This window comes from Lynx rufus, unplaced genomic scaffold, assembly GCF_022079265.1.
Source record: "Lynx rufus isolate CCGP_SWC_20201006 ecotype Redwood Valley unplaced genomic scaffold, mLynRuf1.p SCAF_11, whole genome shotgun sequence".
NCBI lineage: Eukaryota > Metazoa > Chordata > Mammalia > Carnivora > Felidae > Lynx > Lynx rufus.
The window spans coordinates 34152406-34180386 of record NW_025814825.1 but is presented as its reverse complement, the minus strand read 5'-3'; the positions used below and the strand labels follow the sequence as shown (position 1 = coordinate 34180386).

General features: G+C 42.3%; 2 protein-coding genes and 1 long non-coding RNA gene across 8 annotated transcripts in view; 2 read left to right on the top strand and 1 right to left on the bottom strand.

Moving 5' to 3' along the window:
* The window catches only part of LOC124506999 (uncharacterized), a 52339-nt gene extending 39769 nt beyond the window's left edge, over nucleotides 1-12570 (top strand). For 2 of the 5 annotated variants that reach the window (XR_006960914.1, XR_006960913.1), the window contains exon 3: nucleotides 11639-12570. This is a non-coding gene — a long non-coding RNA (uncharacterized LOC124506999). Of the gene's footprint in view, nucleotides 1-7697; nucleotides 7975-11638 lie in introns of those variants that run through there. The other 3 variants (XR_006960912.1, XR_006960911.1, XR_006960915.1) reach the window with 2 other exon arrangements.
* Nucleotides 12571-15384: 2814 nt separating this feature from the next.
* Nucleotides 15385-21346, bottom strand: HHEX (hematopoietically expressed homeobox). The gene is made up of 4 exons (XM_047073172.1): nucleotides 20891-21346; nucleotides 18571-18749; nucleotides 18313-18363; nucleotides 15385-16515 (listed from the first exon to the last, which is right to left on the bottom strand). The coding sequence occupies exons 1-4, from the start codon at nucleotides 21252-21254 to the stop codon at nucleotides 16297-16299; spliced, it is 813 nt and encodes a 270-aa protein (XP_046929128.1). The 5' UTR covers nucleotides 21255-21346; the 3' UTR covers nucleotides 15385-16296.
* LOC124506997 (ubiquitin carboxyl-terminal hydrolase 51-like) overlaps nucleotides 21111-27981 on the top strand; it is a 41413-nt gene continuing 34542 nt past the window's right edge. The window contains exon 1 of one of the 2 annotated variants that reach the window (XM_047073173.1): nucleotides 21111-21964. In XM_047073173.1, coding sequence (XP_046929129.1) covers nucleotides 21253-21630 — 378 coding nt within the window. In that variant the 5' untranslated portion in view covers nucleotides 21111-21252 and the 3' untranslated portion in view covers nucleotides 21631-21964. Of the gene's footprint in view, nucleotides 22116-27981 lie in introns of both variants that reach the window. The other variant, XR_006960907.1, reaches the window with a different exon arrangement.

Here is a 27981-nt window from a genome sequence, read left to right as displayed (position 1 = left end):
TAGGAGTTCACAGTATTGACAACGTGGAGGGCTTCAACAGGAACCACTTTTGAACTGTTGTGATAATAAATCAGATTTGTGTAATTTTCTCAAAATAGAAAATAACCTCAAAACATCCATCTGAAAAAATATGATCACAAAAAGAGGAAGGTAGAGGAGGATGCAAAACTGTCTGAACAGTAACAAACCTTAGAAAAATTAAGTACTAAATGTGAAAGGAAAAAAATGGGTTTCAGTATATCTATTTACCAGATCAACCCGACCGTGGGTTACCAATTGAGAAATGTTCACGAGTATGGATTTCTAACCTTTTACCTAAAAGAAAACAATGTTATTAAGCCCCAGTGGTCCCTCATCTTTGACAGAGACAGTGTATATAATTCTTAAAAAAGCAGGCTCTGGGGTTAGATAACCTCAGTTTTAATCTTAGATTTACTACCAGATTTGTAACCTTAGCCAAATCACTTAACCTGTAAAACGTGAATATTCATATCTATATTACAGAGTTGTCACATGAATCATATAACATAATGTGTGCTGAAGTTTACAGCAGTATCTGGAAGGTAATAACCCCTCAGCCAAAACAATCTTGAAAAAGAAGAACAAAGTTGGAAGACTCACATGTTGTAATTTCAAAACTTACCACAAAGCTACAGTAACCAAAATAGTATGGTATTAGCGTAAGGATCAACATCTAGACCAATGGAATAGAATTGAGAGTCCAGAAATGAACCCATACATCTATGGCCAAGTGTTCTTCGACAGGAGTGCCAAGATCATTAGGTAGGGAAAGAAGAATCTCTTCAACAAATGGTGCTGAGACAATAGGATATCTGCCTGCAAAAGAATGATGCTGAACCCCTACCTCATACCATATACAAAAATTAACTCAAAATGTATCAGCAATCCAGATATAAGAGCTAAAATCATAAAATTCTTAGAAGAAAACATAGGGGGTAAATCTTTATGACCATGGATTTGGCAGTGGGTTCTTAGATATGACACCACAAGCCTGAGCAACAACAATAAAAAAAAAAAATAGATAGGCTGAACTTCATCAAAATTTAAAACTTTTGTGTGTTCAAGGACATCATCAAGAAAGTGAAAAGACAACCTACAGTATGGAAAAAATAACTGCAAATCATATATCTGATAAGGGTCAAGTAAATTATATTATTAGCTTATCCAGAATATGTAAAGAACTCTGACAACTCAACAACAACCCAATTTAAGACAAACAACCCAATTTAAGAATGGACAAAAAGACCTGAATAGACATTTCTCCAAAGAAGATATACAAATTGCAAATAAGGACATGGAAAAAATGTTCGACATCATTAGCCACTAGAGAAATGCAAATCAAAACCACAATGAAATAGCACTCACATTGTCAAAGATGACTATAATCAAAAAAAAAACAAAACACACACACACACACACACACACACACACACACACACAAAACCCAAAAAAATGTAAAATAACAAGGGTTGGCAAGGATGGAGAAATTAGAATCCTCATACTTTGCTGGTGGGAATGTAAAATGGTGCAGCTGCTATGAAAAACATTTTGGCAGTTTCTCAAGTTATTAAATACAGAATTACTATATGATCCAGCAATTCCACTCCTAGACACACACCAAAAAGAATTGAAGACAGGTACTCAAATACTTATACACACATGTTCATAGCAGCACTATTCACAATAGCCAAAAGGTGGAACCGATCCAAGTATCTATTAACTGACAGATGAAGAAACAAATTGTATATACATACCATGGAACATTATTCAGCCACAAAAAGGAATGATGTACTGATACATGCTACAACATGGATGAGCCTCAAAAACATTCAGCTAATGTTTTAGAAGCTAGACAAAAAAAAAAAAGACCACACTTTGTATTATTCCATTTATGTGAAATATCCAGAATAGGTAAACCCATAGAGACAGGAAGCAAATTGGTGGTTTTCAGGAACTGATCAAAAGAGGGAATGGGAAGTGCCTGCTTAACAGGTTCAGGATTTTATTTTGGAAAAACAAAAATGCTTAGAAACAGAATAAAGGTGGTGGTTACACCACTGTGATTGCACTAAATGCTACTGAATTGTTTATTTTTAAATGGTTAACTTTAGGGGCACCCGGGTTGGCTCAGTTGGTTAAGCATTCATCTCTTGGTTTCAGCTCAGGATTCGTGGGATTGAGCCCTGCATCCGGCTCTGTGCTAACAGCACAGAGCCTGCTTGGGATTCTCTCTCTCTCCCTCTCTCTCTGCCCCTCCCCCACCCAGGCTTTCTCTCTCAAAATAAATAATAAAATAAAACTTAAAAAAATTAAAATGGTTATTAACTTTATGCTATATGAATTTCACCTCAATAAAAATTTTGTTGAGTATAAATTATACCTAGAAAATATTTACTTTTTCTGTGAACGTCAATAAAGATTTGAAAAAATGGAAAAACATAAGCCTCCAATAAATTCTCTATTGTTTTAATCTAAGATTTTGCCTAATACATATACTGAACTAGTATAATGTAAAATATAGATGGACTGGAGGGCAGGGCACATGCTCCTCCATGTCAGATGATTCAGACAGCAAAACACTTAGAGCTTCTTAAATTGCTTCTCAGATTGGGTACTTTGTACATTCTGAGCCCTTTCATCTGTGGTACAAAAGTCATGAATGGGAAAACCCAGATACGGTAGAATCTAACGTAAAAGCTAGCTCTTTATTTTATTTTATTTTATTTTATTTTATTTTATTTTATTTTATTTTTATTTTAGAGAAAGAGCACGTGGGGGAAAAGGGCAGAAGCAGACAGAGAATCTTAAGCAGGCTCTAAGCTCAGTGTGGAGAGCCTGATACACAGATGGATCCCAAAACCCTGAGATGATGACCTGAGCCGAAATCAAGAGTCAGACGCTCAACCGACTGAGCCACCAGGCACCCTACGGCCCTGTTCTCTATTCACAAAGCTAGCCCACACCTCAGAAGGAGAGAGTTGATTATCTGTAAGGAAGAGCAGGAGCTCTCATCCTTGTGCTGCTGAAAGCAAACTCTAGTCCTCAAACTCAGCTACAGATATATGAAATACAAAAACCAAATTGTAAGAACATTATACTTTATCCAAAAACCAACATATTTTTAGACATTTAATATAGTAAAAGGGCCAAAAACGATTACTGAACAAATGGGATACTTGGTTAGATATTTCACAGAAAATTTTTATTTGGTTCTTCACTTCATACTGTGGGGCAAAAGAAATTAAGAGTTAAATGTAGAGAGAAGGAGCATCGGGGAGAAGGGAGAGTCTTAGGAAGAGTTTTCTTAAGTCAGGTAAATGCTCGCTCATTGCTCTCTCAATGAGGAAAGACTTTCTAAGCTTAAGAGAAATAAAGGAAATCATCGCTACATTTGACTACATAAAATTTCTCACATAAAAATTATAAGCACCTTTTTTAGAAACTAAGAAATATTTCTGTAATAAATAAAACAAAGTCATGTCCTCCAACATAAAGAATTCAAATAAATCCATATGAAAAGGACTGAGGCATGAAATGTAATATGCTAAAGAAGAAAAAGAAATAGATAAAATAATTCAATTTTTGATAAAAAAAATTAAACATAAAATTAAAATATATCATTCCGCTCCTAGACCATTAAGAAAGATTAGATAGATAAGCTGCCTCACTGGTGAAGGTGGGGTGAAATGAGCCTTGTTCTCTCCTGACATAAACTAGTAGAACTTTCCCAGGAAATAATTTTACAATAGTTATCAATAATATTCATCCTTTTGGCTCAATGAATTGTTTTCTATGAATGTACTCTGGAAGGAATGAAACTGAAATGGAGGCAAACTGTGCTCATTTTAGAAAAGTTACAACAACAAAACAATGTCATACAAGCCAACGATAAAAGAATTAAGCAATTATGGCGTCATTACATAAGAATACATTATGTAATCATTAACATGATATTTATAAAAGAAAGTATTTATTTATATGAAATGTTTTAAGGGGAGCCTGGCTGGCTCAGTTGGTAGAGCATGCAACTCTTGATCTCGGGGTCATCAGTTCAAGCCCCACATTGGGCATAGAGCTCAATAAAAACCCAAATAATTTTAAACACAGATAACAAAATTGCATGTTCAATATACTCTTAATTATGATAAAACATAGGGAGTGAATTGGCCATATCTATCTAGGTACATACCACTTGATCCAGCAATTCCAATTCCAGGAATTTGTCCTAGATATGCTAGAGCAGAAATGATGTGTATACATGATATTTATCAGAGCATTGTTTGTAATACCAAAAGGCTGCAAACAACCTAAATGTACATTAAATGAGTTAGGATTCAGACATAAAAGGGAATACAATCCAGCAGGGTGGGGGAGGAGGAAGAGGAGGAGGAGAGGAAGGAAGGAAAGAAAGAGGGGGAGGGGAGGGGGGGGAGGGGAGGAGAGGAGAGGAGAGGAGAGGAGAGGAGAGGAGAGGAGAGGAGAGGAGAGGAGAGGAGAAGAAAGGTGGAAGAGGAGTTCTATCCATACTGATATGGGAAGGCCTTCTAAATCTGGGGTGCTGGGGCGCCTTGGTGGCTCAGCTGGTTGAACGTCCAACTTTGGTTCAGGTCATGATCTCATGGTTTTAGCCCCGCATCGGACTCCATGCTGTTGTGTGGAGGCTGCTTGGGATTCTCACTCTCTCTAATCTCTCTGACCCTGTTTGTACTTTCTCTCTCTCTCAAAACAAAATTTTTTTAAGTTTTTTTTTTTAATTAACCCATCATTGTTTAAAAAAAAAATCCATTGCTAAGTGAAAAAGGCAAGATAGAGAAAAGAATGTGTAGTACAGTATGATTTGTATTGAAGCAAAAGAGAAGGAGATAATTATAAATGTCCTGGCATATATGTAGATCATCACTGGAAGACTACCAAGGAAATCACTAAGAGATTGTCTCTAATGGTGAACTATATGGCTGAGGTAGGGAGAGAAGGATAGGAGGGACACATATTTTTTACTCTATTACCCTCTGTACTATTTATATTTTTAACTATTCAAAAATAATTTTAAGATGGAAAAAGTCATAATTTAAAATTATTATACACATAAACATGTGGAGAAAACAAAACAGGAAATATCCTAAACTTTCTATACAATTTAATCCCTATATTGGTGGGATTATAGGCGATTACTGTTTTCTTCTATAGACATAATTTTTCAAATATTTCACGTTGAGGATATATGGCTTTCATAACCAAGACAGATAGATAAACAGACTCATACAAAAAGATCAGGTCCCAGTGCAGTCCACCTATTTAATCTGTAGGTAACTGAAACAGCCCTTATCTACAAGGCAGATAATAGAAAACAAACCGTTGTAATTGTAGTAATGAAAACAGAAAACAAAATTGAATAACCACTACTCTTAGATGATGGTAAAAGAGGTCTGTGAAGATTCCAAGGCACCTTTGGGTACCTTCCCTAATTTCCACTTCAAGAATGATCATTTTTCTTTTCCTTTAAGAGGCATTTTCAATGATCTAATCATACACTCAACTTTACATGGAGGACTTTTTTTAGCTCCAAATAAAACAAAACAAATAGAAAAAGGAGTGGAAGAAGGAACAGCAGGGTCGAAGGAGCAAGAGGAGGAAGGAAGACAGCTGGCCAACCACAGACCTGCATAAGGTGGGCAGAATGACCCCAGTGAAACCAGGTGAGATGGACACAGGCACAGCCCAGGAAAGGGAGAGATGGCAGCTCTGGGTATGGGATGCTAGATAACTTCATTTGCTTGGGATACATTATTTTTTTTAATGTTTATTTATTTTTGAGAGACTGAACGTGAACGAGAGAGGGGTAAAGACAGGGGGACAGATGACCCAAAGCAGGCCCTGTGCTAACAGTGGAGAGCCCAGTGTGGGGCTCAAGCTCACAAACCGTGAGATCATGACCTGAGCCCAACTTGGATGCTTAACTGAGCCACCCATGCACCCCCCAGACACTTTGATTATTGTCCTTTTTTTTTTTTTAGTTTTTATTTCTTTATTTTGAAAAAGACAGAGATAGCACAACAGGGGGAGGGGCAAAGAGAGAAGGAGGAAGAGGGAGGTTCTTAAGCAGACTCCTTGCTGTCAGTGCAGAGCTAGACATGGGCTCGAACTCACAAAACTGTGAGATCATGACCTCTGCTGAAACCAAGAGTCCGACACTTAACCAACTGAGCCACCCAAGTGCCCCTGATTATTGTTCTAACCACACTATGTTGTGGGGTGAAGTGGGCACAAGAGGCCAAAGATGAAAACGAGGAAAGAAGAGGGCATTCATTGGTGGGGCAATTCTAAAATCAGGGCTGCCTTAGCTGGTTATTTATAACTTTGGAATGTCCATGTGTCATTAAATATTTTGCTGTGGACTGTTTGGTTAAGAGCTTTTATAAAGCCTAACTCAGGAACTGAAATGGAATGGAGCCATCATATAGCAAAAAAAATCATACTGGTACTTGCAATAGAAATAGGTTTCTCATTATTTTTTTTTTTAATTTTTAAATATTTATTTATTTATTTATTTTTGAGACAGAGAGAGTACACATACAAGCAGGGGAGGGACAGAAGAGTGAGGGAGAGAGAGAATCCCAAGCAGGCTCCAGACTCAGCACAGAGCCCTACCTGGGGTTTGATCTCACTACCATGAGATCATGACCCAAGCCCAGATGTAAGAGTCAGATGCTCAACTGACTGAGCCACCCAGGCGCCCCCAGGTTTGTCTTTAATATTGGAAATCCAAAGTACGTTTTTGACTCTGATCTTTAAAGTCATGCTACTGTGTCTTATTCAAATTTATATCCCCCGTGCCTCTCATAGTCCCTGGCACATAGTAGGTACTCAATAAATGTTTGCTGAGTAAATGGTTGAATTAATTTAATAATTTGATGGAAGAATTGTAATCAACATTTGGGTTCATTTAAATACTCTATTATTTGGATGGACAGCCTGGGTATTACTAGGAATGCTTTACCTGAGAACACTTCCCTGGGGTGAGCTGTTACAAGCTTTAATAGAGACTGGGCCTTGACTCAACCCTAGAACTGACAGCAAGTAGAAAGCCAACCCAGCTCAGGAATTTGCCAGAGGGCCCACAAAATGAGAGATCCCTTCTACCCCTCATCACCTCAAATGCATAATCACTGAAATTTAGGAGATTAATATGTTCTTTAGAAAGATACAGAACAGGTGTGCCTAGGTGACTGAGTCGGTTGAGCATCGGACTCTTGATTTTGGCTCAGGTCATGATCTCACTGTCAAGAGTTGGAGCCCAGGGTTGCGGTGTGGAGCCTGCTTAAGATTCTCTCTCGCCCTCTCCTTCTGCCCCTCCCCCACTCACACAAGCTAAACATGGCTGAGCCACCCAGGTGCCCCTAGAATAATTTTTTTAAATTTAATCTTCCTGAATGTAAAAATTAGGTAGTAGCTTAGCTACTAATATTCCCAGTTCTCCTGATATGTGATGGGCTATAGTCACTTGTTTCTTGACAATGCGCCCTGGTCTTTCTGCCTTTTCTCCTTCTCTGCAGCTAGGAGTTGCACAGTTGTAATTCTTTGAATTACATATGGATCATGCCTTTTGAACAGTAAGTGCCTGGTTATAATATGTGAACAGTGATATTGTTTTTAAATGTGTAAATTTTGCAAAACAGTTTTTATGTTCAGATGGATTATTTAAAGTAGCATGAAAATTCATACAATGAACTACGACACAGCAGTTGGAATGAACAAATGACATCACACAATAACATGGATGAATTTTACCAACAAAAAAGTAAACTAAAGAAGCCAGAGACAGAAGAGAGCACAACGGTAGGATTTTATTTGTATAAAGTTCAAAAATCAGCGAATGAATCTATGCTGTTTAGAATCAGGGGCGCCTGGGTGGTTCAGTCGGTTAAGCACTTCACTTCAGCTCAGGTCATGATCTTGCGGTTTGTGAGTTCGAGCCCTGAGTTGGGCTCACCGCTGTCAGCACAGAGCCCACTTCAGAGTCTCTCTCTCTCTCTCTCTCTCTCTCTCTCTCTCTCTCTCTCTCCAAAATAAATAAACATAAAAAAATAAAAAAAGAATCAGCATGGTGGTTTTCCCTGGAGCAGCCGTGGGGACAGTGACCCAGTGACTGGAGATCCAGTAGGTCTGTTCCATGCTATCATATGGATTCCAGTTACATGAAGTATTCATTTTTTGCCCATACACCCATGATTGTGAACTTTGTTTTATGTAATTATAGTTTAACAAGAAGCTTCCTTAAAAATAAAAATAAGAATAAAATGACACCATTTTAAAAAACAATTTCATTTGTTAAAAATACATATTTTATAAACATGACACTTCAAAAAACTTTCTGAAAAGGAAACACCACACAAATGTAGATAGGTTTTAGTGTCTCATGTTCCGACAGGACAGATAATACTGAATAGTGGCTAAGATTCGGGACAATATATTCAAGAAACTGCAGGCTTAAATTCCCTGGTTACCACTAGCATTGTGCTTTTCTTAATGCCTGAAATGACATCTGAACAAGGGGCAGCCGCCTCGGGCAAAATGGCATTTGGGTGATTTCAAAGACCTTAATGATGTCAGGTAATTGCCTGAGGAAGCTAAAAATTTTACCTTCAATTAACTAATCAACAGCACCATACATCATCATGACTATCTCACTGCCTTCCACCTACATACTATCAGGTCAATATATGGGAGGCAGGTGTCTAAGAAACCACTTCCTCTGGACGTCTGAACCTGCACTCAGGGGCCATTTTTTAAACATTTATTGAATTAGTCTGGTCTAATTTACAATTAATGGAAAGTCTGTAGTAATGCAGATTCCATAAGCAGCTAAGCAAGGCTAAAACTTTGAACCAGAGTGTGAAGCAAACATGTTTTATGTTCCTTCTACAATTGTTTCTTTGCAATTCATGGAATACTTTAAGAGATCACTGAAAACATTTGGGTTTTCCTGCTTCCATTTGCTAAGTGGATGGTGTCAATAAAAACAGTAGTAATAACCACAAATGGTGTCATTTTTCAGCAAAATGGGTATATTTTAAATAAAACTCTTGATTGAAATTGAGAAGTGTGAATTTGAAATTGAACAAAATTGCCAAATCTGAAGGGAAAAAGAACCAATATAAACCCACAAAAGCACTTCCTCTTAATATTCATGTCAGTAAGAAGAGGGGAAGAACATCTTCTTTTAGTGCTTGTAGCCTTAAATAGACCTCCTGTCCCCTGCCCCCACCCCACCCTTACCCAAGCCCAGCAGACTCTTCCTCACTTGCAGCCCCTACTATGCTTTCTGCTGTGCTCCTGGAACCATCCAGGAAAAGCTGTGTTTCTGTGGCCAACGAATAGGAAATATAACAAGAGTTATATGATACATGGTTTTCGCTCTCATTCCATAGTAAAACATTTATTAAAAGCTTACCACATGTCCAACATAGTGCTGGATGCAACGGACACCATAGTAAGCCGCTGCACTGCTTATATATTCAGAAGCTTATGGAACATTCATCAGTGACTCAGAGAAGAATAAATGTAATGATACTAAACATTGCATATAATAGGAACACCAAACAACATGGACCAATGGCAGCCTCTTTTTTAACAGTAAAAGTATAAAGCATATTTTATAATGCTCATTTCCTCAGAAAACTGGAATAGTGCTCCAGCTTATTGGTTTCCTAGTGTAACAGAATAATGTACCACACAGACAGAAACTGCCTATCCCCTATACTGTATGGTAACCCCTTCCGAATTTAATGCTAGACTTAAATTAAGGCAAAAAGATTACATAAAATGAACAGAAAACCCCAATGCTCCTCTTATAGCTAGAATTATACCCTACTTGACACATTCTCAAGAGCACAAGAGATTAAACAAGGAAGTTCCCATTACAACAATGACTAGTAGAGTAATTGAGGTTTGGCACTTAACTTTTTAGTGACAGTTTCCTTATCTGGAAAATGGGCAAATAACAGTATCTACCTCACAGAATTTTTGTGAGGATTAAATGATAAAAATTATGTGAAGGACTTATATAATGTTAAAATGTTAATACATAGGAAATGTTCGATATGTGTTCATTCGTTCATTTAATGTATTACTTGTGGAGTATGTATGATGTGTCAGGCTGGAGATATATATGTAGCAGTAGACAAAACACAAATATTCCTACCCTCATGGCATTAACATTTCAATGAGGAGAAATAAATAATAAATAAGAAGATTACATTCAATTATAATAGGTGAAATAGAGAAAAGCAAATTGTGGGAGGGGAATAGGGAAGACAGGTTGTGATTTTAAACAGAATGGCTAGGGAAGTCCCAGCCTAGCGAGGTGAGGGAGACTGCCATGAGGATGGGTGTCTGGGAGAAGAGAATTCTAGAGAGAGGAAACTGCAAACCTAAAAGCGAAGAGCTCTATGTAACTGTAGGGAGAGAATACCAGTCCATAATCCCTTCTCCAAAATTCTGGAAACAAAACCCTCTGAAGATTCTAGTCATACTTATTCCCCGCCTTCTTTCACCTCCACGTCAACCAACATGACCATGTCTCTCCCTGGAACAGCATTCCATCTCCTTTTCTCTGCAGGAGCCCCTGGAGGGCTCTGCCATGACACTTTGTGCCTGTACCTCATAGCAGCCACCTCCACCACACCCCAGTGCTATTAAGTGCTTGACTACTACAGGGACAACTATTATTACTCTTCTATTATTGCTTATCCTGGTCCAACAAAAATGAAAAAAAAAAAAAAAAGCTAAAGAACTGTCCTTAGAGGGATGAGGGCAGGATATTAAGACTCCAACAATAACATCTTTCTCAAAGGTAGGATCTCCACCTGAAAGCTGAGCATTTCTATATGTTTGAAGAAAATCTTGGCTGTAATTGTGACATATAAAGAATTTTTATTCTTTTTTTTAATGTTTTTTAAATTTACTTTGAGAGAGAGAGACATACAGAGCACAAGCGGGGGAGGGGCAGAGAGAGAGGGGGAGACAGAATCAGAAGCAGGCTCCAGGCTCTAAGCTGTCAATAGAGCCCGATGCTGGGCTCGAACCCGTGAACTACAAGATCATGACCTGAGCCAAAGTCGGATGCTCAACCAACTGAGCCACCCAGGCCCCCAAGAATTTTTTATTCTTAATGGGGAAATAAACTGAATAAGGAAGTAAAATCCTGGGGGGCAGGCGGGTAGATGGAGTGGAGAAGGGAAAGGAATAAACAGAGAGGGAAGGAAGGATGAAGGGCATAATTAAACTATAAAAGAAAAATATAAACAAGTTTCACAGAGACAAACTCAATAGGTATTTCTCTTCCTGTAAGTACTTTGGGGAGTGCAGGGTACCGTGAACTTTTTCCTGTAGTTGTATTTGGAAAGTGTGTTTTAAATATTTAAGATTCTGAATGATACCAAACTTCCCTTTCAAATTAGAAAAAAAAATCTAATGGTTAGAAAATATGCCTTAAAAAATTGTTTTTAACGAGAAGCTGTCTCATTGGCTTTCACCTGGAAAATCGTTTGAAATTGGCAGTGACTTTTTCTTTTTTTTCCCCTTTTATTTTTTTTTTTATTTTTTTTTTTTTTTTTAGTAGCTACACGTTAAAGTGTTCAGTCACCTCGAAAACCTCGAGGCAACTGCCGGATGTTCCAAAGTCAAGATCCTCCACAGACAGGAAATGCCTCTGCCAGCTCCAAGGTCTCCTCCCGGCAGCCCTCTCCATTGTCTGCACAGATTTGTGTACATCCGACTGAAAAGGTTTACCGCCTGCTGGAGCCAATCAAAGAGCCACCTTAAAAGAAGGGAGTCAGTGAGGGCTTTCTAGTTTTTCTAGCTAACACTTAGTGCCCATTCTGTACCACGTATAACGCTCCCTCTCAGGTGAGCTGCCCACCTCTCTAGGAACTGGGGCTGAGAATTCACATTTCCCAAGGTCCCCAACCAGCAAGAGACGTAGGAGACTCGTCAGCCATACTTGCAGCTCTGCTCTTATCCACCATGGTATAATTTCTGCAATAGGCATCTCCACAGCCAGATCTGAAGGGGTAGCTGCTGTTCGGAGGACCTTGGATCGATTTTGGTGGGTGGTAGGAATCTCCAAAGTGCTTGTCATTTGGATTCAACAACAATACCAAAAAATGTATCAAGGGACTGAAATTCGATTAGACAAGTACAGAGTCCAGCTGGAATCTCATGAAACCCCAAGCGACGAAAAGGAAATGTTGGTATAACATCTGATTATTTTTACAAGATACCAAACTCCTAACCATTTAGAAGCATCCTGGGTAACTGTTTGGTTCTCCACCTTCTGTCCCGTGTTAGGAGTCACAAAAGCCTCACCTCCAATCACAGATTTAAAGGATCATTGATATTCGATTTTAAAGAAAAATCTAAAGAGTGAGCTTCTGAGTTCACGTCATCTTCCAGAAGGCAGTATAACTGGAATGGGAATTTTGGTAAAGACAGTCTGTCCCCAACAAAATGCACTTCCCCCAAGTCTGAATACATTTTCTTGAATCTCTACCCTGTCTCCATTAAGTAAAATGAATATTCACAGCAATGAAACCACCACCAAAAAAAAAAAAGTTGTCAGAAATGTTGAAAGAGAATAGGTACTTTCACTATCAGAGATGGTTTCCTCTTTTCCCACAAGATGTTTTATCAGCTTTCACCCTGAGAAAACCATAAAAAGTAAGAAAAAGTAACCTTATGCAATAGTTCTCTAAATAAAATACTACACAGCAGGCTAGTCATCCCTAAAAGGGATGTTGTTTAAAGAGTCAAAGTACATCATCCAACAAAATCAATATCCTATTAAGTTAGAAAGGGTTCTGAATATCAAAGACCGACGAACTGAATAACTTAAAGTATAAGTACATGACCCAGGGGATTAATCACACACTGTCATGGTGAAATTAGGGCAATTCTTCCAATCATTAACGTTTTGCTTACAAAAATGTGCTTTTCTGTTTGTCTTTCTGCTAAATGATAACCGTTTTCAAGTTGAATCTCCTGATAAAAAGAGTTAAAAACAAGACAGGAGTTGTGCTGTAAAGGTCATACATGCTGCTTCAACATGAAATAGCCAAAAGACAAACAAATGAAAAATGCCTGGATTGTAGGAAGAATTTGTAAATATTCACTGGCAATCTTCAATGGGGCATTTTGAAAACACGTAATGCCAACCTGTGTCCTGAGAACACTGTATTTCTCCCAGTGAACATGCTCTTGATTCTTAAGAATATGTCTAGATTCAGGAGCACCTGGGTGGCTCAGTCAGTTAAGCGCTCAACTTTAGGTCAGGTCATGATCTCACAGTTCATGGGTTTGGCCCCCATATCAGGCTCTCTGCTGGCAGCACAGAGCCTGCTTGGGATTCTCTCTCTCTCTCTCTCTCTCTCTCTCTCAAAAATAAGTAAGAATTTTTTTTAAAAAGAATATGTTTAGATTCAGAACACGAGTAACTTGATGAGGGTTGGGAATAGCTTTAAACTGGAAAACACCCTGGTTTCAAGAACTGTCTACTTTAAAACAAGATTTCACCCTTCAACTTTTCTAGTGCCAATCAATACATAAGCCTGTATTTCTCTGCTTGATCATCATGATACAGTTATTCCCAAAAATAAACATTAACCAGAGGTTATCTCCGGGAGTGAAACACACACCAACTGATTTCAGGATTGCTTTAATACCATATTAGGCCCACAAGCCTCTCATTTTCCAAAACTCTGATACTGACAGTCCCTTTTTCAAATGAGACTGATTATGATCCTTGAACCTGACATGTAACCTGTCAGGCAGGGTCTGGGAGTTGGGAGCCTGCAGCTGATGGGAAGGGAGACCCTCCAATTGGAGGTCAACTTTGGGCCCCAACATTGAGAAGACACAGAGAACAGGGGGAACAATAAAGAGCTTGAAGTGAGTTGGTAACTGGGGGGTTGGAAAGGATCACGTGGATCAATTAGACCATCTTCCACAGATGAGAGAACTGAGGCCAAGAACTAAAATTCCAACCCAAATTATTAAATTTCCAGGCCAATTCACACCTCTCTGCTTAAGGAACTGGTACTAATTTTCTCAGAAATGTAAATTCACAGGCAATTCCAGGAGCCTTCCTGAAATCTAAGGAGGGAGAATGTGACAACTCTCTAAAAGCAATGACCTTTTCACTCTGTCTTCACCTGAGTGCTCATGTCTAGGGAACCAGAGCCCTGGTCAGCCATGCCAGGGGTGAAGTCATTCCTTCAGGAGCCCTCAGGAGGCACCCAACTCCACAAACAACTAGAGGCCTCCATGAAGGCCCAGGCTAGAAGGAAGAGGTTTCTGGGCCTCTCCCCCAACAGGCCTCTCATCGTTTTCCTGGAATGTCAGAGACCTGATGGCTCAGGTAGGCAAGCAACTGTATGCAATCCCCGGGCTAGTCAGAAACCACAGGCCACCCTTTCTCTCAGCCCCACACCCACCCTTACCTGGGCGCTTCCATTCCCCCATCTCACAATACCCATTCCTCGGCCCTTTGGCCTCCCCTTAGCCATTAGACTCTTGCTCCCACCGGCCTAGACAAGGCCCTTCTTTCTCCTTCCTCCCTCTCAGCCATCCCCACCTCCTGCTCTCACACCTACAGAAGTTACTGGAAGGGAAGCAAGTGAGAAAGGAGTGAGAGGGTATAGGTATTAGGGCCCCACCTGCTTCTACACCTTGGAACAGTGGTTCTCAAAACTCAGGCACTCCGACCAACAGCTTTGACACCACCTGAGCCCTTGTTGAAGTGCAAATCCCGTTCCCACCCAGACCTGCCAAATTAGAAACTCTTGTCGACTGGCCGGCAATGAGTATCAAGAAGTCTGCAGGTGCTTCTGAAGCTCGCTGAAGCTTGAGACTCGAAGTCTCGGCGCAAACTACCTCCCTGCTCTTGCCCGCCAGGCCCTCCCTCCCCCTCCGCGGACCCCCCTTACCCTGGCTCGGCCGCCTCGGGATGACGCAGTGTTGACTCACGCGGGTCAAGGACGGTGGCCCGGGCCAGGCTGGGAGCCGAGGTGAATCAATGGGGTTCGGCGGCCCCGCGCTCAGCCGCGCGGCCGACCTCGGTCCTCGCTCTTCCCGCCACCCGGCACGCCGGGGTTTCCCACCTGCAGCGCTCGGGGGTCCGCGGGCGGGAGCCTCCCCCTGCGGCGACGCACGCACACCGAGCCCCTCCCCCCGCCCTCCCCCTTCCCTTGGGGAAAGGCCCAAATCTGTTTCCAGGAGCCCACCCACCCGCTGCCTCGCGCAGCCCCGCGCCCAGCCCCGCGAGGCGCTTGCGTTTGTTTCCCTGGAAGTAAGAGAGGTCCGACTAGATCAGTCGTCCCACCGATGGGTTTATTTTATACACAAGTTACTCATTTAAAAAAAAACACCAACAACAACACCACCACCACCGTTTTGGCCTTTTTTTTTTTACAGCGAAAAAATTATATATACACACATTATAAACACTGTTTGATATAAAACACAATATCTACAGTCTACTTACAGTTAATCAACTTGCTACTTCTAGTTCGTCTGTGATTAATTTTAGTCACCGACGAGTCAGTTTGTCTGCTTGATTTGTACTGTACTATTCCTTTAACACCTTGGTCATATAGGTACTTAGTGCAAAACAAGCATTTAAGATTCTTATCAACTATTTCTCTTTGACAAAAAGAACACACACATCCCCGAGACAGAAGCTCTGAGATCACTTTGGATTTAAGGCAGCAGTATAAGAATGTAATATAAAAGTAAAGAACATTTCCTTTAAAAATATTCCAAGGCTGCCTGAAATGTGGGCCCCTTTTCCAAGGCATACCTCTGGATCTGGGATGCCCTTCTGCTTTTCCATTAAGTAGGATGTAGATACAGATTGTAGAAACGTCATTCAAGAAGATCTTATTAAAATCTTTAAAGTTATAACTTAAAAATTTAACAAAAAATTCAAAAATTACTTTTTATAAATAGAAAAAACAATTTCCTTTTTAAAAAGGGGGTGAATCTAAGCAGTGAAGAGTCCCTTCATCATTCAACCTAAAATCAGTACATAAACCATTTAAGTCAAAATTAAGGTTTCAGTGTAAGTTTGCTGTTTAGCCAGTGCACCAAATATTTTAGGTTTCCAGAATACCAGAAAATTGATTCCCTTTCTCAGAGTTTTCCAGTATCACCTATGGAGATTCTCTGTAGCAAATGTTATTCCCAAATCCAGTTTTCCGAACATGCCAATGTCTACGGTCATCATCCAGCATTAAAATAGCCTTTATCGCCCTCAATGTCCACTTCCTGATCAGAATCCTCTGAAATCTCTGACTCAAGGTCTTCCTGGGAGGCAGGGGAGGGCGAACACTGAGAGCTATCTAGAACACCTTTATTCTGCTCACTGGTCAAGTCTTGCCTTTGGTCACAAGGATTGTCCAAACTTTCCAGTTCTTCTTTTTTATTGCTTTGAGGGTTTTCCTGGATGAAAGGAATGAAAGTGAAATTGGTAGGCTCGTGAAATATGGAGGCATAAGAGACGTAGATCAGAATGTGTTTTCATTCTTTATCGTCTTTAAAATGTTTAGTTTATCTATTGCTTTCAGCTATAATCTTTTTATTCAGAAAACACATATTTGTGCTTCTGTCTCACTTTAGAATAAAAGTGCCTGTCACATCAGAGAAAGATCATGCTCTTGTGAGAAAAGAACAAGCAGTCACAAATATAACTAAATGGGTTGTGTCAAATGAACACTTAGTTCCAGCCCAGACTCATGGTCTCAAGGTTCTAAGAGTTTAAGGGAGAAGGGAAATCAGATTACTACAGATACACACTATCTTCATTCTTCAAGTATTTTTAAACCTTGCCAGTTAACAGGGTCTCTCAGCCATTTAAAAACTATGAATGTTATGTAGTGAATTCAGGAGAAAGTTTCAAAATCATTAGATTGAATCCTTTTTCCTCCATTTTCTGGACTAAATTTATAAACTTATAAATGATACGGAGCAACTTACAAAATCATGGCAAAGGTAAAAATGCAAAACTGAAAGAATGTTGCCAACTGCAAAGGGAGACAATTCACTGCAATTTACTTAAAACCTGGAGAAAATTTCTGGAATATATATTCCCACACATTACATAGGAACCGCTATTTTAAAAATTCCTGGTAAACTGCAGTCAAATCTTTGACCAAGAACCAAATAAGTGAGTGAATTCTTAATCCTGTTTGTCTAAAATAGACATAAACACTACAAAGAAATATTATGATATATTGCTATGTTTTTTTTTAAGCAAGACTATAGAATAATATATTCACCAGGCTTGCAACTAAGTAACAAATAGATGCACAGGGTCAGAGATTGAGAAGGAATCTGCAAATTTTTAAATGTTAGAATAATGAAATTATGGGATATTTTCTGTTTCAAAGTGTTGGGACACCATCTGATTTTTAATGAAAAAGTTATGATTGCTAAATTTAAAAATGCACACTGCTTTCAATTTCCCCACTCGTATTACTGTTTCAAAAATATTTCATTTATTCTAAACTGTACATACACTGACAAATGAACAATACAGCAATTGTCAGATAACTATGGAGAAGACCTGCAGATTAGAACATCAAAAACAAATCTTTAGCTTTAAGTCAATAGAGGTTTTTCAAAAACTGAATTAGCCTCTACTTTTTATCGCATATTGCGTAACAAGGTCATTGGAAAAAAAAGACTGTTAGTAAGTTTCAGCTTGTATATTCTCTTACATGTCTTATATTCATTTTAAGAGCTGGCATTAGGTGGGAAATAATTTTAAACTCTTTGATATTTAATTCTTCTAAAAACAGTGCAAACAAGACTGAAAGGTGTTTATTTCCTTATATTTACCCTTGAGCTCTGCCTGGTTTTATTATGGCTGTGTAAATAAAAGAAACAATTTTCTCCCAAAGATAACTGCTTAAGTCATTTACTGTCAATTACTTTATCTTTCCTGCGTTAATTAGATAAACAACATATGGGGTTTATAAAACAATTAGCCCGGAGTTTTACTAGCCAGTGTGTGAAAACCCAAGCATAATTGATATAGGAACTGCATTAGGTGCTTTTAGCATTACTGCCACCTGAGCAACTCATCCTGAATTTCAGCAAGACTATTTGCCTTTTTAATCAAGGTGAAGAGGTTAAATAGTCTCTCAAATGACTTTTGCATACAACCCATAACAGGCTTCGCATTGAGATAACATGATAAAAATATTTATTTCCATAGAAACACAACCATGTCGATACCTGTTTTAGTCTTCTCCATTTAGCGCGACGATTCTGGAACCAGGTTTTCACCTACAGGAAAGACAGAAAGAAAACTTGCCACGAACCCAAGGCGCCTGGGGGGGAAATGGAGAAGCTGATCCTCGGCTGTCGAGCAGATCAGCGCTCCTGGCGTTAGATAGCGCGATGAGACCCGCCAGAGCGCAAGGTAGCTCCAAGTCTGTCTTCCGCCCGCGACCCCCGGCCCAGGAATGGCCCCGAGCCCACAGGCGCGCTCACCTGTCTCTCGCTGAGCTGCAGCATCTTGGCCAGACGCTTCCTCTCCGGCGGAGAGAGGTATTTCTGGGTCTCAAACTTCTTCTCCAACTCGATGGTCTGGTCGTTGGAGAACCTCACCTGGCCACCTTTCCTTTTATGCAGAGGCCTCTGCAAGAAAGGGCTCCAGAGCAGAGGTTTGCCTAGGGGAAGCGAGAGAGCAAGAGAGCCTAGGGTTAGTGGGTGACAGCCTTGGAGCGGCCAGGCCCTGGGAGTGACAAAGGGGAGTAGGGGACGCAGGAGGACACTCAACCAGACATGTTCACATATGCCCACCCACACAAGGACCCAATACGTGCCCACCAAGACACATACATAACCAGAGACAGAAACACGCAAAGTCACACACACATACACTGCATATGCATACAGACGACCCTTGTACACTCACAGACACAAACGGCCATCACACCCATAGCTGGATTCAAGCGCAAATCTTTTGACCCCCAAAAGAACACCCACTATAAATTGAGCTTAAAAATAAACCCTCTTGAACGAGTCGCTCTCGAATTTATACACAACTCTTCTCACTTCTAGGCCCTCTCACTTGGTGAGCCGCACTTTCCAAATACCCAGAGTCTGTCTGTGTTGGGAAGGAACCGGGCTGTTACACTACCCAAGGCGTTCCGGCCCGGGGCCGCGGGCAGGAGCCTGCTTGGGAAGCCCTCGGGCCAGGCGCCGACTCTAGGCCGTTCCTGGAGCTTCCAATCCTAGCTCCAGGGAGCAGCGGCCTCCTCTGATTTCACACCCGGCGGCGGGGGCGGCCAGTTAAAGCTACCCCGTGGGCTATGGCAACATTTCCGTCAATGTGTTTCCTGTTGGTCTATCTCGAAAAACCCTTTGCTTCCTCCTGCGCGGTCCCAGCAGTAACCCAAGGAAACCCAGGGCGCGCTCTGTGAAAACGTTCACCCCAGGCCGTGCCCGGCTGAGGGTCCCGCTCTGGCCCCAGCAGGCGAAGACAGTCACGCCGGGGGTCACCGCCCGCACCAAACCCTCGAGGCTGGAATCAAAAATACAGTAAAATATTTTTTTAAGTAAAGAACTAAAATATAATCCCCTCCAAATCTAACGATGAGAAAGGGGGGGTGGAGAGCTGTGCTAGATGCCGCTTCATAAACATGAGGTCATTAAAATGTTAATTAATGAAAATGCTAGTCTGTCTCTAGGGTCCCTACAGAAGCTGCCAATAGCTGAGAGAAAATTTAAAACCCTGGTGGCCCAAGGCAAGGACCCCCCCCCTTTCTTTATTTCCCCCTGGGCTTCAGATGCCAAAGACGCCAAAGGCCACCCGGAGTGCGGCTCTCCGTTGGCTTATTTCTTAGGCCGCGCACTGAGGGGGACAAGCCCGAAAATACCATATGCCCTAGGTGTCCTCACTGCCTTTCCTACTCCAAAGACCTGTCAGTCAGTCCGTCCGTCCGTCCGTCCGTGGGTCTGCAGGCCTGCCCCCAAACACTGAAAGCTGGCATTGTTGGTTTGTTTTTTTTTTTTTTTCCAGATTTTGCTTACGTCAGGCTTCAGACTAGTGCAAAACAGCCTCGGGGAAAAAAAAAGGAAGCAACTGGTTATTTTAGCTGCCATAAAGTCACATCCCACACAGAGGAAATGAACAATATCAGAAAAACGGATCCCGGCTATCAGAAGTCGAGTGTTTCCTGAATTTGTCTGTATTGAGGATGTCGATAAAATAATCAGCAGCGTGCACTACTCCGGGGGAAGGGTCTGCTTCATGCAGCCAGGAAAACACTTAACAGCTTCTGAAACCAGATTTACTCCTATCGAGAACTCAAGATTTCCTGTATGAACGGAAAGGGTCAGGCTCTTTCACTGCACAAGCTTGTTGAACCAGGTCCAGCCTCGTAACCACCCGGGCCCGGCAGCTATCCCTGCCCCATAGGGCCCGCCCGGGGCGCCTTGGCACTCCCTTCCCGGTCCCTCCAGCTAAGGGGACCCCACCCCGAGCGACACACGCGCCCCAAGACTGCCTTCGGCCACAAGCCCCCGTGGCAGCGCCAGAGATCTCGCCCGGGCCCGCGCGCCCCGACGCCTGCAAGGTGCAGGAAAACCAATCTGAGTCATGGTGCGGTCAGCCCGGCCGCGCGCCACTGGGGCCCGCGCCTCCTGTCCCCGCGCGCGCCCGAGAGCCGCTTTTCGATCGCTTTTGCCACAACTTTCTATTGCCTCCCACTCCGCCCCCGCCGCCTCCTGGACGCTGCCACCTGCCGGGTGGCGCCTTCCTCGCCGCCGCCGCGGCTCGGCCCCACCATGACCCGGGCCGCCTTACCCAGGGGGTCGTGGCGGAACAGGGCGTGCGTGTAGTCGTTCACCGTCCGCGGGAAGGGGTACAGAGGGCCCCCGAAGCCGCTGGATCCGTAGGCGGCGGCCAGCGCGGCAGCGGAGTGGTGCGAGAAGGCGGGGTGGATCGGCGTGGGCTCGTATACCGGGGTCCGGTAGGAGGACACGAGGCTGGTGAAGGAGGAGTTGGGGGACGGCAGCGTGGGGGCGGGGGTGGGCGCGGCGGGCCCGCGGCCCAGGATGTCCTCGATGTAGAACGGCGTCGGGTGCGCCGGCTGCAGCAGCGGCGTGGGCGCGTACAGCGGCACCCCCACGGCACCCGCCGCCGCCGGCCCGGGGTGTGGGTACTGCATGGCTCCGCTGCGCTCCGGCCCCTCGGAGAGCTGGCGGCCCGCGCCGCGGCGCTACATTTATCCGCGCTCCGCGCTCCCGGCGATAGGCTCTGCCGCCCACGGGGTGGGGCCGCGCTCTCTGGCCCCTTCCTGCCGCCCGGCCCTGCGGCCAATGGCGCGGAGCCCCGGGAGCCGCCTCCCGCCCCCACCCTTGGCCCGCCCCCGCCGGCCGAGCTCCCCGCCCCCCGGGACGCGCTCGCTTGCAGCCTTTAAGGACCCTGCGCCCCGGTGCCCGGCTTGCCGCCGCCGTCGCTCGGGGTTCCAGGCACCCTGGTCCGGGAAGCCCTCGAAGGAAGCCCAGGGCCATGTCCGTCGTGGGAAGACACGAGGAAAATAGCTCCTGGAACACACGGACCCAAGTGGTCCCAGCCCCTGTCGGGAGGCAATTCTGCCGAAACTCGGGGGGCACTGGTCCAGGACCGGGCCCAGGGTGACAGGGGCCTGTCCCAGGCACGGAGCAGCTGGACTCGAGCCTGGCAGGCGTAGAGGCCGCTGGCAGAGCCGCGCCTTCGCAGGCCTGAGAGTACTGTCCCCGTCGGCGCGCTCGCTGGAGTAACGGTGGCACTGGCTGTTGCCCGGGGCGTCTCCGGAGCACGTATTGGGAGAGTGCCCTGAATTCCTGGGGCAGCCCCAAGGACAGAAATCCAGCCCTTAGCTGCGTCCTACTTGGGGTAAGGACGACTAGACTTCAGGGGCTCCGGGCTCGTGGTGGCTCCAGCCCCTTTCATTTGTGGGCCCCCGCACTCAGCCACTTCCGTGAGGACGCTCGCAGAAGCCGCTTCGGGGAGGAATCAAGGGAAGGCCTGGGTCTTACGGCGCCAGGTAGAATTTGTGCAGTCTTCTCCGATCCAGTGGGATTGCTCTGTGTCCCCTATCCCCGGGTCCTGGGGTCGCAGCTGCGCGCAGCACTGCTTTCCAGTTTTGCACGTGTTTTCTATTGAATCCGTGGCTCTACCCCTTGTGGCCTCGGCTGTGTGCAGCTCCACTCGCCTGCGGGGCAAGGGGGCATTTTCTTGATTGACGCCCTCCTGCGGTCGTCACACCTCGCGGTGAGCAGTTTCTGCTAAGGTCCTCCGTTTATCGTGGAGATGCAGATTGCCCAGCTTTTTCTGTTGAGATTTTTTATTTACATCTTGGAACTATTTTCCGACTACAGCGGGGTGGCAGACGAAGGAAGAGTGGATTGGCGTCTGGTTGAGCCGAGTTCGAGTTTCACTGCGCACATTTCTGTTGAGCAATTAGTGTGTGTCAGCAGTGAACAAGACAGATGTAGTTTCTGTCCTGTAGTTTCGCCTGTCTGACGGAGGCGAGAAACAAACTTTAATGCAATGGCTTATGTGTGTGCTAGGAAGGAGAAGTACATAGTGATCTGAAACTTTACAACCGAGGGACATCACCTAGTTGGGGGAGGGGGTTTGTTAAGGGAAGGAGAGTGTTCTCCAAGGAAGTGATGTTTGCAAAGTGAGTAGTTGTCAAAGAACCTAGGGAGGGACGAATATTCCAAGTTGAAGGAGTAGCATGTGAGTGTGGTCAATGAAACTTTGGTCAAGTCATTTTCCCTGAGCTTTTCTGAAACATTTGGAACTTAGCCTAAAGGCTCCTAATCTTTTGGGGGTGGAGTCATAGGCAACTTTGAGAATCTGATGACAGGCAAAAGCTACAAGCACAGACAGACCCAGTGAGCGTAACATGCTATCATTTGAGTTAAAACATTAGGAGAGGGCAAGGATATTTATCTGTGCCTTTGCTCTAGTATGTGAACTATCTCTGGGAGAATACACAAAAAACTAGTAACATCAGCTGTCTAGGAAGAGAGAGGTGGATTTGAAGGAAGAACATGCTATATACTTGGAATATTGGGAGAACTGAACCATGTGGGTGTGTGACCTATTCACAGAATAAGTAGATCCTTGAAGAAATGGCTGATTCTAGGTCTGGGGCAGGAAAAGTACAAGGTAAGCCCAAGGCACCTTGTGCTAGAAACCACAGAAAGGAGACAGACCGCCTTGATGAGTCTCCCATTGGCCAAATTTGGGGTGGTTTAAGCATCAAAAACACATTTTGGATTATAACACATTGAATATAACAGTTCAAAGTATCACTCTCTGTAGTGATTCTCAGAGAGAGAGGGATGGTGAATGGTAAAGCTGAAAGGATGCCAGCTAACAAATGTAAAACAAAAAGCTTGATAAAATCAGACATGTAATCATTCATTCAAGAAAGAATCATCTTTAGGGATGCCTGGGTGGCCCAGTGGGTTAGATCCACTGTGGATTTCAGCTCAGGTCACAACCTCACAGTTGCTGGGGATCAAGCCCACCTTGAGCTCTAAGCTTGGTGCTGACAGTGTGGCGCCTGCTTGGGACTCTCTCTCTCCCTCTCTGTCTCTCCCCCACTCATGGGCATGCTTGCTCTCTCTCAAATAAACAAAAATTAAAAAAAAAAGAAGTATCATCTCTCAAAGTAAATAAATAAAACTAAAAGAAAGAAATACCATCTTTGGACCAGAGCCATGGAGTGAAACATCATGGAGAATGAGGATTTTTACATCTCAGGGTATCACACCAATTGATTGGATTCTAGATTAAAGGGGGAAAAAGACTATAAAAGACATTTTGGGAGCAATAGGGAAAAAGCGAAAATGAATTGTACACTAGATGACATTAGTAAATTAATGTTAATTGTGTTATGTGTGATATTGGTATTGTGTGTAAAATATCCTTATTCTTGGGAGGGGCAGGCTAAAGTATTTAGGTGTGAAGGGTCATGACATCTGCAACTTTCAAGTAGTTCAATACGCCCAAAACATACATGCACATACACACACGTATAGATAAACAGGGTGATAAAGCAAAGTAGAAAGTTCTTCATTGGTGAGTTTAGTTGAAGCTTATACTAATGTCCATTGAACTAGTTTCAGCTTCTCTGTAGATTTGAAAGTTTCCAATATAAAACTTTTTAAAGTATGATTTCAGATGTTAAAAAATGAAAGCAGTCTCATTTTTTGAAGGTAAAAATTATTTAAATTGTTTGTTAAGTCTGCATACAAGTTGCCCCTGGAAACTATCCATGGAGGGCTATTTGAGAATCATTGGTCCCTCTGTGGTCCGCTAGGATGTTGTGCCCATTCCCCCAGTTATTATTCTCACCGCATGGCTTGATGGAGAATTCAGGCAAGTGTGCTCTTCTGTGTACCAAGGACAGAGACAGGATTTGGGGACAAAGAAAGGACAATTATTAGCTGAAGCTCAAGGGTGCCTTCAAAAGTTATGTTTGAGGGGCGCCTGGGTGGCGCAGTCGGTTAAGCGTCCGACTTCAGCCAGGTCACGATCTTGCGGTCCGTGAGTTCGAGCCCCGCGTCAGGCTCTGGGCTGATGGCTCAGAGCCTGGAGCCTGTTTCTGATTCTGTGTCTCCCTCTCTCTCTGCCCCTCCCCCGTTCATGCTCTGTCTCTCTCTGTCCCAAAAATAAATAAACGTTGAAAAAAAAAATTTAAAAAAAAAAAAAAGTTATGTTTGGGTCTTCAAAGATTCGGACCCCAAAGAACTAACCAGGTAACTGATTATTGTCTACTCACAACATATTTCTCCCTTGTCTTTGTTTTTCTTTTCCTGCCCCTTCCACCCAGCAAGCAATTGAGATGATTACTCTAATTTATGCAATGCCTTTACAGTAAATCACTAGCCAGCTGTCATTCTCCATCTTCAAAAATTGTATGAGTTTATAGTTTATTCTGTGCGTGACTTAGCAGCCAGCCAAAACGATGTAAATCTACAAACCTTCCAAAAATAAATACTAACATGCTAGGAAAATAATCACTGCTATAGGAAGAGGAAGCATCATCCCTTTCTTTGATTTAGCCACAGACCCTGTGAGGTAGATGGAGATCTTAAAAGGCATTGATATAACATTCCAACTCCGCTACATAATGCTCACCAGCAAATTGAAGCACTTAATTCTGTTAAGCTATATAACACTACCTCTTCTAAATCCAGTCGTCAGATCCATGTTCATTTTGCTATGGTTAAAAAAAAAAAAATTACAACCACATTTGTGAATGTCACATTTATTGAACTACATAATTTTTAATATCACTTGTGTAGGTTTTATAGTTTGTTTTATTGTTTTAAAAGTCATTTGGGGCTCTAAAAGAACTAGATTTTTCCGAAGTTGTCCTTATAATTTTTTTTTCACACAGTCAGAACTAATAAAACAAAACTGTTATAGCTATTTAATTCAAAATCTCTTGGAGTTTCAATATTTTTTCTCTGCTGGATACTAAAACCAATAAAGCTACATGAGATTTTAATTATATTCTGAATTAAACAAGACCCTCTCCAAAAATTTGGCACCATTTATTTTAGTCACTGCTATTATAAAAGAGACCAAACTTTGTAGGAAGGGAAGGTGGGTCTCACCTCTAATTTATCTAGTAAAAACTTAGGTAATTCTTTTTTCCAACTTCTTTTGTTTTTAACAGATATTTAGTAAGTGAATTAAGAGAAATAAACTTTACAAATAAGCAAGTGCAACTTATTTTCAATAATTACACATAGAGGTCAAACTTCAAATTAGCTACAGCTTGAAAGCATCTATGGATTTTATGATAGCAATTTGGTCCCCTTTTTAAGTTTGTTTATTTATTTGGGGGTGGGGGGGAAGAACTGAGAGAGAGGGAGTGAGAGGATCTCGAGCAGATTCCCTGCTATCAGCATGGAACCCAACCATGGGGCTTGATCCCATAAACTGTGAGATTATGACCTGAGCCGAAATCAAGAGTCAGATGCATAACTGACTGAGCCACAATTTGGTTCTATTTTTACTTACACTGAAAGTTTTATTACCTTCAAGTGCTGGGATGACTAAATCATTTATTAAATCACATATCAAATCATTGTATTATTACATTTAATTAAAACTTGACAGGGGCGCCTGGGTGGCGCAGTCGGTTAAGCGTCCGACTTCAGCCAGGTCACGATCTCGCGGTCCATGAGTTTGAGCCCCGCGTCAGGCTCTGGGCTGATGGCTCAGAGCCTGGAGCATGTTTCCGATTCTGTGTCTCCCTCTCTCTCTGCCCCTCCCCGTTCATGCTCTGTCTCTCTCTGTCCCAAAAATAAATAAACGTTGAAAAAAAAAATTAAAAAAAAAAAAAACTTGACAAAATCTAATTACTTAGTGTTTTAAGGCTTTACTAACTTGCAGAATACTAATGTTATTAGATACAAATGTCTCATCTGCATCATGGATGGGATCAGAGCTCTGGAACACATGGGCAGTAATCACCATGATATCGACCCAGTGATGTTTATATTTCACATATTATACCATACTTAGCACTGTAATGTGGATGTACTGATCAAGAACGGTTTGATGAAGCTTATGCTGTTTATTTGCTCAGTTAAAAAAGTGATGAAGCACTCAATAATAAAAAGATAACCCCGTTTTTTTAAATGCTAAAGATCTGAATAGACATTTCTCCAAAGAAGATATACAAATGGCCAATAAGCACATGAAAAACTATTCTATGTCACTACTTATCAGGGGTATACAAATCAAAACCACAATAAGGTGCTACTTCATACCCACCAGGGTAGCTATAATAATTTTTTTTTAATCAAAAAATAGCAAATGTTGGCAAGGTTGTGGAGATGCAGAATCCTCAGACATTGCTAGTGGCAATGTAAAATGAAGCAGCTGCTTTGGAAAACAATCTGACAGTGTCTGAAAAGTTTATAAATCTTTTATTATTTCTTCTTTTGTGAGAGAGAGAGAGAGAGAGAGAGAGAGAGGGAGAATCCTAAGCAGGCTCCATGCTCAGTGCAGAGCTCCATGTAATGCTCAATCCCAGGACCCTGATATCACAACCTGAGCTGAAACCAAGAGCCACACAAAAAAAAAAGTTTAAAAATAAAGTTACCGTATGATCCAGTGATTCCACTCCTAGACACATACCCAAGAAATGAAAATATATGTCTGCACAAAAACTTGTACACAAATGTTCATAGCGGGATTATAATACCCAAAAAGTGGAAACAACCCAAAAGTCCATCAACCTATGAATGGGTAAATAAAACATGGTGCATCCTAGCAATGGAATAATATTTGGCAATAAAAATGAATGAAGTACTAGTGATACATGCTGCAACACGGATGACCTTTGTAAACACTTTCCCTGTCATGCGACTTTATTAACTGATATTTTTACCAGTGTTATTGAGAAACGGTTGACATACATCGATTGTATAAGTTTAAGACATACAGCATGATGATTTGATAAACAAATATTGTGAAATGGTTACCACAATAGGTTCAGGGAACATCAATCTTCTCATATAGGTACAATAAAAAGAAAAGAAGAAAATATTCCCCTTGTGATGAAAACTCTTAAGATTTACCCCCTTAACGACTTGCTATATCATACAGTATTGTTAGCTATAGTCATCATGATGTACATTGCATTCCTAGCACCTATTTATTTTATTTTTTAATTTACATCCAAATTGGTTAGCATATAGTGCAATAATGATTTCAGGAGTAGAATCCAGTGATTCATCCCCTACATATAATACCCAGTGCTCATCGCAACAAGTGCCCTCCTTAATGCCCCTCGCCCACTGAGCTAATCCCCCCACCGAAAACCCCTCCAGCAATCCTCCGTTTGTTCTCTGTATTTGAGTCTCTTATGTTTT